This window comes from Musa acuminata, chromosome BXJ2-3 (assembly GCF_036884655.1).
Source record: "Musa acuminata AAA Group cultivar baxijiao chromosome BXJ2-3, Cavendish_Baxijiao_AAA, whole genome shotgun sequence".
NCBI classification, from domain to species: domain Eukaryota; kingdom Viridiplantae; phylum Streptophyta; class Magnoliopsida; order Zingiberales; family Musaceae; genus Musa; species Musa acuminata.
This window is the reverse complement of record NC_088340.1, coordinates 30,563,464-30,574,128: the sequence shown is the minus strand read 5'-3', so window position 1 is coordinate 30,574,128 and position 10,665 is coordinate 30,563,464. Positions and strand designations below refer to the sequence as shown.

The 10,665-nt window shown below is 42.6% G+C and overlaps 2 protein-coding genes across 3 annotated transcripts; one reads left to right on the top strand and one right to left on the bottom strand.

Moving 5' to 3' along the window:
* Positions 1–1,010: 1,010 nt before the first annotated feature.
* LOC135607673 (uncharacterized) lies at positions 1,011–2,984 on the bottom strand. Its single transcript, XM_065099660.1, has 3 exons — positions 2,120–2,984; positions 1,846–2,035; positions 1,011–1,741 (listed from the first exon to the last, which is right to left on the bottom strand). Exons 1-3 carry the CDS (start codon positions 2,483–2,485, stop codon positions 1,206–1,208), a joined length of 1,092 nt encoding a protein of 363 aa, XP_064955732.1. The 5' UTR covers positions 2,486–2,984; the 3' UTR covers positions 1,011–1,205.
* A 4,314-nt stretch (positions 2,985–7,298) lies between these two features.
* Positions 7,299–10,351, top strand: LOC135583701 (probable histone H2A variant 3). Of its 2 annotated transcripts, none has more exons than XM_065099658.1 (3): positions 7,299–7,394; positions 7,682–7,800; positions 9,807–10,351. In XM_065099658.1, the coding sequence occupies exons 2-3, from the start codon at positions 7,693–7,695 to the stop codon at positions 10,101–10,103; spliced, it is 405 nt and encodes a 134-aa protein (XP_064955730.1). In that variant the 5' UTR covers positions 7,299–7,394; positions 7,682–7,692; the 3' UTR covers positions 10,104–10,351. The 2 variants fall into 2 exon arrangements, with proteins under 2 accessions (XP_064955730.1, XP_064955731.1); XM_065099659.1 differs by lacking the exon at positions 7,299–7,394 and adding an exon at positions 7,401–7,539.
* Positions 10,352–10,665: the final 314 nt, after the last annotated feature.

Below are 10,665 nucleotides of genomic sequence, written 5' to 3'. Positions count from 1 at the left end.
ATTCTTTTCATGAACCCTACTTTTTTCTTTTTTCTTCTTTCTTCTGCTGCTTTTGGGAAAAAGACAAAGAAGGGATGGTGGGGGGAGGTGGGGCAGTTTGGCTCCCGAGGAAGGAGTCCAGACAGAATAATTTCGCACCACAGAGCATTTCTTTTCCCGCCGTCCTGCAATTTGACAGAAACTCGCCCTCTGATTTCTTTTAACTTTGGTTGAGGGGATCACAGAGTCATCTACGATTTTAAACACCTCCCCTTGCGCCATAAGCGACACAGGAATAGTTCAGCACAGCGAGTGAATATAATACTATGAGGAGTTCAGCGCAAAGAGTCGAGTTACAGGGTGGGGGTGGTTTTGGGGGATTTGGGGAATAAAGGCTACAATGATTGTGGTGTCAAGAAAGGACGACGGTCAGTGTCAAATTACAGGCGACAGAGACGCGGGAGTGGGACCACTCTCGGAACAAGGTCAAAAAATAACGGCAATGGCCCATGGATGGGCCCTTAACGCCGTTACTCGGATGCCGAGTCACGGGAAGAACAGGATAAGACCGGCCGAGGAGCACAAGATGCTCGCGTCGACTCACCTAATGGATTTCCGAGATCACCCCCATGCGGCAATGAGAGGGGAAGAGAGAATGGGGCAGTTTGGTCAGTTCGAATAGTATACCCCCGCTGTGGACGTGCAGTTCAACCACGCGGAATTCGAGACGGTACGATCATGCCGTCATCCTACCATCGGCCAGCGTTGGAGTAGAGCTGATTAAGAAACTGGACAAGACCGATACCTGACGGGGTATGATTATGACACCATAAAGAGAAGAATAGGGAGAGACCTTTATATTAATGTTTCGGCCACGCTTGCTATATGTTTCCCCTTCAGGAACCGCCTCGGGCACTGCTGCGTATGAAATGCAGGAGCTTGATAAAGCATCTATACAAAAACTAATAAACAGTGCATAAAATACTGGAAAAAGGAAGAAGTACCATGTAATTTCTGCGCCACCCCGAGTGTTACTAGAGATAATTTTATTTTTTATAATTTTATTTATTATTTTCAGCTATTACTAATTTAGTCATAGGACGTCGTTTCTTACAAGCCCCTCTCATAAAAAGTAGGAGAAAAGGGTGGCAGCGTAATTTGCTAAGGTTTCCTTTTTAAACATTTTCCTCAAAGGTCAAAAAAAAATTAAGGAAAAAAAAAGAAAATTAGGGCTTTTCAGAGAGAACGGAAGCCAGGCCTGTGACGACCTTGGCTCCCTTGTGAGACGCCTTGGGCTTCACCTCCGGCAGTTCCCACGCCGGCGCCGCCACCACCACTTCCGCTCCCTTCCCCTCCGCCTCCCGGGGTTCCTCCGCCGACCCGGCGGCGGCACCGCTCCCGCCGTTCTCACTTTTAGCTTTCCCATCCGATTCGGCAATCTCTGCGACTTGGGCTGCTCGCATAGGATCGGCGGGAAGGATCGATCGCTCATAGGGAGCGAGCCATTTTGAGCGCAGGTACTCCGGCTTCCGCCACGGCGGGAAGTGCAGGCCCTTCTTCTTGAGGCTATGCCGCGCCGCCTCCGAGACGACGGCGACGATCTGGTCCACCCGGTCCACCTTCCCGACGAAGACGGACGGCAGGGACTGAAGCAACGCAGCGTAGCTCTTCGTCGACCGCGCGATCTCGAACTCCGACCGGAAGTCCACGTCCACTAACAGCCGCTCGAGACCGACGATTACGTCGATGTACTCGTGCTCGCCTGCCGTCAATTGATTGGCCAACACCCCCGGCGCCATCAGTCGACGACCCGAAACGGAGAAAAGAAGCGGCGGGTTAAGGGAGTTAGACGGAGGAGGAACGTACCGGCGGGAAAGGACGGGGTCTTCTCCCACCGCGACTTGCAAATGGCGGCGTCGTAGCCGAGCGATCGGAGCCCGTCGGCGATCGCCTTCATATGCTCGTCCTTTCGGTTGCAATTCTTGCACTTCTCCACGACGCTGGACGCGTCCGCTAAGAGATTCCTCTCGGCGAGGGTTGCGCAAACCACCAAACCCTGTTGCAATCCATTTCCTTCTAAAAATGGGAATATTACGGGTGTTGAGATAACGAAATCAAGTGCATAAGAAACCGACGATACCTTAATAACCTCGGCGGCAGAGACGACCGGAGGATCGCCGGCGTTGGAGGAGGGGAGGAACTCGAGGTCGTCATCGGAGCTGTCGTCGCAGTTGCCGTGGAAGCAGTTACAGCGGCTGCGACCGCACCGGGACGAGGGCTTCTCACCACTGTCCTCTATGAAGTTGCGGACCATTTTGTCCAGGCACACGGAGCTCGGCTCTAGATCAACGCCACCGGCGAGCCGCTCCGCCGACGAGATCCGAAGGACGCCGGGAAATTGCCGCTCGAACAGCCGCTTTAGCCTCCACTTCGGCACGGGCTTTACTTGATCACTCAGCAGCACATCGATCGCGTCGATCGGCTGGATCTTCATCGGAAACGGCATGTTCTCACCAAAATCGAAACTGGAAGCTAGTAAAACTCCATCTCCACGCAGCAAATCAAGCTAGAGACGATGATATCCGAGATCGATGACAAGATCGGTGCCGATTTCAACAGCCAAAAGTAGTCCCAACATACGATTCGAGGAAACAAAATCGCCACACAATAATAACGACCAAAATAATGGAAAGAAAATTACAATCGCGATCAGTAACTCGTCGACGAACACAGTCGTCCAAAACTAAACCAAGAAAACAGAGGACCGCGAGATTCTTTACGATCCTTTGCAACCAAATTAGGTATCAAACAGGGAATGACTTCCTACGGCGAGTCGCTTCGCCACAACGTTTCCGATGGAGAGGGGCGAAACGGAGACATTTACGATCTCCGTCCATGGCGCCCGGCGGCCGGCGATCGGCCTGAAGCCCCGATTCTCGCGTCCATTCTTCGGGTCCTCCGGCGGTGGCGATCCTTGGGGGACTGGGGAGTTCGTGAGGAGAGAGCCGGTGTTTGGGTGGGGTGGGGCGCGGGGCAGTTGTAAAGGGTTCGGAATGGGGCGAACGGGGACGGAGGAGTGGGTAGTGCTGACTAGGACAACACGCGTCATCCTACGTGTCCCTTGTTGATCCGAAACCATACGGAAGACGGTTTCTGGTACCTTGGCCGGTTTCACGAACAGCGGTTTCGACGGGGTCGTCTACGACACGCGTCCAGTCAGGGAAATCATGATGGTCTTCAAATCACTATCTTATCTCCAGTTATCCTCTGCAACCACGCTTTTGCCACTCCACTTCCTGGTGTGCCATCTGCTAAAGTGTCAGTAACGTTATTAGTGGCTACAGGTAGTGGTGAATGCCCAAAAAGGGGATTTCCGTTTACGCGTACGAGATCATGTACCCAATCACACCGCCTGATGTCCGACGCGTGTCCCATGCCTACTGCTCACAGGTTTACGCACGGATAAGCAAACGTAATCAAGACGGAAGAAATTAAATCAATGATTAGGGTGGCTTTTGAATGATGAGGTCTCATTGCGGGGTTTTGGCGTCTTGTGATGATCAACGATGTCGGATGAATGAAGAGGGCGGGGCCCGATGCGCAGCGTCCCAATAGGTGATGAAAGCGTGGATTGGACTCGATCATTGCGTGCCGCTAAACTTGGCTGTAAACTCGGTTAGCCAGTTCCACAGGAAATATGTATCGATCAAGTCATTCTTGCTTGTAGACAAGTCATGTCCATGTTGCTCCACTTGTCCGTGACAAATTTATGACCTATATATATATATATATATATATATGATCGAACAATTTATATGTAATTTGGTTTTCTCATGCATTTACTTCCTGTGATGATCATGGAATTAACCATTGCCTAGTTTTATGTGTAATTTGACAAGTTTTACATGATATGTCACGGCATGATCATGTCAGATGTCTTACTGCTTTTGTAGTGGAAGAGATGTAAACCAGGTTGAGTCTACCTGATTTCTTACGACACGGTTGATCTTACATTGTCAAATAATGGAGTTGGAAGAAGATAAAAGAAAAGGACAGATCATGACGCATTCACATTGATTGCAACAATTACACCTCAATAGCTTGTGTTATTTTTCATGTAAATTTATCAAAATAAATAGTATATGTGTCTTTAATTGGTAAGCCAGCTGAAAAAAACACTAAAGTTGATATTTGTTCCTTCCATCACCTTTTTTTTCCATCGCAAAGGAGACTGTTAATTATTTTTTCATTAAAAAGCATTTTACCATTTTGTTTGCAATCAAATATGCAAGAAAAGCTAAGGTTTTCTTTTCAATGTAGAAAAATAAGTAAATAAATATTCTTAAGAAATAATCTAGATTATTTGAACTTCTTACCAATTAAATACTTGCATTTATCTCAATGTGATTTCACCTGCAAATAGACACCCAGAGGCACAAAAGAGAAATGTGGTGATGACAATAATGCTGTATAATTAAATCTCCACAGTGATGGAGGGCTAAAGTTGTGCAGATCTCATCCCTTACAAAGCTTCCCTGCTGAGGATGGTGAATTGGATGAGATGTCATAGTCCTTCTACACTCAACTGTGGCCATATACATGGACACCCATGCCTTCCTGCTTAAAGTTGCTTAGAACATTTCTCATGTCTTCTGGTTTAGAAGGAACCCTAGGTTTTATCAAGTGGTCATGCAACTCCCAAGGATGGTCCCAAAACCACGTGCTGGCATTCCTTGTCAATACTGTAGTGCCTGTGGCTCATGGGCAGGAACTGCTGCTAAAAGTTCGAACAAGAAACCTGCAAGTGTTTGCTTGAGCAAGAAGAGTCCATAGATTTTATGCAGCACACATCAAGCAACTTTCTTGAGGTTTCTGTCGAGATAGATGTCTTGGAACTAATAGGGAAGTTTGTTTCTAGAGGGTTGGAACTTTGAAAATTATGTCACAGGAAAAAAGAGACCATAAAATCATAGAGATTTTGATTCTGGGAAGATAAACCACTTTTAATGGTGTGATGTTTTCTCCCTGAAATTGATGGATTCCTCTTGTAATTTTGAGTAATTTTAAAGGTAGCTGTTGTCTTCCTAAAGCTGGTTGGTTCTGATTTAATTTGCCAACAAAAATCATTATAAATCATATGTACTCTCTTAAAAATGCCAACAGTGTTATCAATTAATACCATACATCATGTCATATCAACTTTGCAATATTCCACAACATATGATCAGTTATATGAGAGTTTTTGGGATGAACAAAGGGAAAACGATGCAATAAAATGGAACAAAAAGTCAAAACGGATGCAAGTAAGCTGAGAGTCTTGTGATATTGAAGACACTATTATTGTCTGCTGATCTGAGCTCAGGTTACATAAGCAGTAACATATTGTATACTGCAAGTAAGGATCTGTCTTAATTAGGTACATCATTACTTCATCACCATTCTAGCAGTCTTAGAAAAAAGATTAACTATTCAATTTTGAAGTCATTGAAAAATATTTTGTCACTGCCATTTATGAATGACATTGATGGCATTACCAACAATTTCTTTTGTTCATATTGAATGTAATAAACCAATCAAGAGATTCCTTCCTGCAGTGAGCTTCTTGAAGGAATCGACACCCTCATTCTTGTCGCTCTGACTTGTTGCCCAAGTGTTCTGGTTAGATTATTACCATGATTCCACAGATTGAAGTTTCTAAAGTACTCACACTCGAACCAGTTAAAGCTTAAGATAGCTGAAACAAATGTGAAACATCATCCTATTTGATCACTATAATCAGTCTTATTTTGAGCCAACTCATGTGAATGTTTTGTTCTTTCTTCTATCCCTCTGTTGGTGCTATTTTTTCAGTACACAAATGGCAAGATATTAGATGTTAGTTCCATCAGCACTCATTGTTCCAACCACCATATCATGACAAACACTAATGAATTTGTTAGGCAGAAATAGAACATGATGTCCTAAAATGCTAAGCTTTCTGAGTTCTTTGGTGTGGCCTTATCATGTCGACATCACAGTAGGCAAAAGTCATATATGTCCGCACTGGGAAGTAACAGTTCTTTCTCATCGTGCCAAACTTGAAGTCATCTTGGCCTAATCCTTTTCCTCCTCCTCGTCTTATAAGCCACTGGTTCAATCCTTTATCCAATTCACTCCTGTGTGCGGTTAGTGCTGCTAAAGCCACTTCAATGCATGGTTGAAGCTCTTTCCAACGGAGCAGTGCCATTGCTGTTCCTCATCAAACTTTATATGCAAGAGTGTTCTTTGACTCCGCAGCAAATTCCTTGCTCCCTGCATCGGTTTCAGCCTGTGAATCCATTTAGTTGTTTCCCAGAACCGTAGACAAACAATTTGTGCTTTCAGCCGCATCATCATTCACTGAAGCAGCAAATTCATCGAAATGAAGTGCATGTTTGTACTCAGATTGACGAAGCTTTCTACAGTCTTGGCATATCAAGGATGCGAACTTATATTCTGCAAATTCTCCATCTGGGTTGCACACGGATCCTGGCAGAAGAGAGCCTTTTCTTTTGGGCATTTACACAAGCTTCTCTCGGTCGACCATGGGCAGCGCGAATCTTAAAGCTGCCACGGCCTCATGTTCCTACTCGGATGTAGATTTTCTTCGGGCTCCGATGACATGCGGAATCCGAACTATTGAATTGGATTCTATTTTCCTAATTGGATCCGGATCGAAGCGATATGGACCGGATGTGAGTCCAGTAAAGGCCTACAGCAAATCCGGGGACGAAGTCGTCGTCGAGTCGATTATCGGAATATGAGTTGTGTCCTGACCGCATTCTCCTCTCGATCATTGAGGTTAAGTATGAGGGCACTTTGGGAACTCCCGTCCTAAGTATATGAAGATTACTATTTGTAATCCTTTTTTATTATTTATAATTTCGTGTTAAGAATTTTAAATATTTATAAATTATTTATATATAAATATATATCCTTTATTTATAATTTAATTCTAATAACAATTTTTCACTCTATACTTTTGATTTTCTTTCTTCTTATCATCTTCTTAATCGTATGGAAAAAAAATGATGTAATAAGATGAATTAAAAATAAAAAAATAAAATTTAATATTTATTATAATATTTAATATTTTTAAAATTGTATAAATTTTATAATAGCTTAAGAGAGACTATATCTTTTAATTTAAAAAGATGTCATGCGGAGAGGTAAAGGCAATAGGGTGCGTATCGAGGGATGTGGGAAGAAAAAAATATTAAAAAAAGGATCGTAAGTAATAAAATATTATATTATTAAATTTTTAAGAGACTATAAATAGTAAAGACAAAATTCTAAATTAAAAGCTCCAAGTCCGTTCACATTTTAGCCCTCTCCTAATTTCTACCCTCTCACGCCCGCTTTGGTGCTGAGATCGGAAAGCCAGAGAAGTGGAAGAGGTACTTCTTGCTCTCCCTTGACATCCTTCAGATCTTGGGTCGTTCTTCTCGACTCGAGGATGGTTTCTTCGCCTTGGGGCTCTGATCGTGGCTCTTTCCGGTTGTGTTCGGCGCTAGATTCTGGGTTTTGGAGGAGGAATTTAAGGTTCCTCTGTCGTACTTCTGTTTCTAGCGTTTCGTTCGTCGTTAGGGGGCCAGTTCTCGTTGGATTTAGCGTTTTAGGTGCAGGTTTTGAGTTTGTGATGTTCTCATCTGGGTTTTGGCTTGATGCTTGGCTTGGGTTTTAGGGAGTTGACAGATGGCAGGAAAGGGAGGAAAGGGTCTTCTCGCGGCGAAGACGACGGCAGGGAACAAGGACAAGGACAAGAAGAAGCCCGTATCGCGGTCGGCCCGAGCCGGGTTGCAGGTAATTTTTGTTGATCTGTCTTCAGTCCTTGGTCAGCTTCCTACAACGTTGCTTCTGATAGATGGTTTACATTTACATGGGACTGTGTAGGATTAGGGTTTATCTTGCTGTTGTTTCAAATGCGCTATCCTGTTATTAGAGTTGTGGTTTGGGATTATTGATAGATCCAATGCATCTAACGTGGTAGTAGTTTAACATGCTGTGGTTTCTGAAAGACTCATATTTGATATGTTGGTTCAGTCTGGAATACGAAGATGCCACTGTCGTTCATATAGGACCATTTATTTATTCGGTAAAAGAACGTTTCTTTCGGCTTTTTGCCCAAACAAATGCAAGCACAAAGGCTTAGGGAGGGCGCTTGAAGAGTTTCCACTGATTGTGCACAAAGGCTAAGGGCACTTCCTTTCACCTTTGTCAGTGTTTGTCTTTTGTTTCTTCTCGTGCCACCCCCTCAGCAATGGTGAGCAGTTACCAGCATCTCATAGAGAGAACAGATTACTGACCGGAGAAGATCCACTAATCATCAAGGTCTTTGGCCTTTTATAAGTTTCGTTTCTTGTTTTCCTTTTCTCTGGTTGCTCTTATGCAGATCGGTTTACGTCAGTTTGTTGTAACATTCTTTAGTAGGATGAACTCTGATTTTTTTCATCTTTGATATTGGTTTCTTTCTTTAGGGAATTCTGTTATTAAAAAATCATGTTTTGGATCAATTTGTCAAAGTAAAAGTTTCCTTATCTGAAGGCTCAGAAATATTAGTTCTACATGCTAATTGTTTTGTGGTGGAGTCCTATAATTTGCTCTAGTCGTGCAATTAATGGGTTGATCGAGTTCCATTTGTCGAGTTTGGAATTGTAACTGGGTTAAATTATTTTAATAATGGATGTTCATGTCACCCTTGAGTTAATTGGACTTACCCAGTTGATTAGATTATATATCTATGACTGTCGGATTTCATGGGTGTTTAGTGTTGGGTTTAGTAAAGATTCTAACATGATAGTAGGATGGGTCATGTCAGGATTGATATATATCTCTCTCTTTCTTTCTCACTCTCTTATTAAAATAAACTAGTATTAAAAAATAATAATTCAAATTACCTTGTTATGTCATTGCTATTTAACAATACTTGGAAGATATACTGTGTTTGCAACATCTAAATGCCTATGCTGCAAGAATAGATATGCATAATTAGTTCATGGGATGAACTCAATTAGTTGATGGATGAATATTGGTGCCCATATATTAGATGATCCGCATATGGATTTGTGGTGGTTCAGGTGGATGTAGTCTGTCTCATGAAGCTGTAGCTCTTAGGTGATTGCTTGTGGCAAAGAAAATGTTCTGGGATTATTCAATAGTTATTTTCTTGATGGAAAATGGTTTCTATAAGATTATTCTGCTTGTAGATGGGTTGAAATTACTGTTAAGATGGGTTAAGTGTTGACTGTTATGTTTTCAAATTGTTATGGATTTGTGCTAAATGGCATAGTTGATGTTATTCAACTGATGAAGCTGTTCTGATAGTTGGTCGTTTGGTGATTTCTGTTTGTTTTGTGATTTACATTGGTAAATAATATGTATTGAAAAAACAAATATGCAGTTTTCTTTAACATGTTCATGTATTGTTAATCAACATTTTGCATGGTTTTGTCACTTGTTTCAAATTGTTTACTTTTAACAGTGAGCAGCGGGATTCCAAAATATTGCCCCTGAGAAATGAGCATCATTGTTATTATTGCAATTTCATCCTGAATATATTGATGTAACTTCAAATTCTTCACTAATTTATTAAGCTCTTCAATGCCAAATTAAAATCATGTTAACCCATGTCAACTACTCACATTATGCATGGCCAAATCAAAAGCAGTCTGTCTTTTTTAAAGTGGAAAAATTAAATTGGATAACTTGCATAGTATGCTCACATTAAGGGTCATCCTATCTGCTGTCAGCATTATCATACCTGCATGCATCTAAAATTTTGTTAATGTTGCGCACTTGCCTTATGATAGTTCCCTGTCGGCCGAATTCATCGGCAATTGAAGTCAAGGATTCAAGCAAACGGACGTGTTGGTGCCACCGCAGCTGTGTACTCGGCAGCAATCCTGGAGTACTTAACAGCAGAAGTGTTGGAGCTTGCAGGGAATGCTAGCAAGGATCTTAAGGTGAAGCGAATAACTCCGCGCCACCTTCAGCTGGCTATCCGAGGGGATGAGGAGCTTGACACCCTAATTAAGGGCACTATCGCTGGTGGTGGAGTCATCCCCCACATTCACAAGTCGCTCATTAACAAGTCTTCCAAGGAGTGATCATACTATTCCCATTGGATGCATGTATGCTTTTCCAGATAAGTAACTTGTTCTGATTGTGAACGTCTAGGTGGTTTGAGCAACATGATGTTTTGGTTTTGCAGGATTTAGCAACGATAGGGCTTTTGTTTAGCTTTGATATTTAGCATTTGGTCTAACATACAGTTAATTTTCATGTAGTTTCTACAGAGGTCTGGTTGTCCATCTTGATCTGAAACTAAAGCATGATAACACTAACATTGATACTTCGTTTTTTTGTTTCTGCTGGGTTGTATTTGCATACCCCTGTTTTACATGCTCTCTCTGGAGGATGTCGTGCTTCTATAACTGTTTTACCTGCTCTTATAGCTGTTTTGCATGCTGTTATCAGCTAGTAGAATGTTAATCCGAAGAAGTTTATTGGGTGACTAGTTATCGTAGACATAATATTGTTATGGTAAGCGTGGTCATTCACTTTGGGTTACAAACCAGAGCAAATCTCGATTCGGTTTTACTCATTGCAATCTTTTTGGATCCAAATGTTTTTACTTATTTTCATTCATTTAAATGAATCGTATGGGAC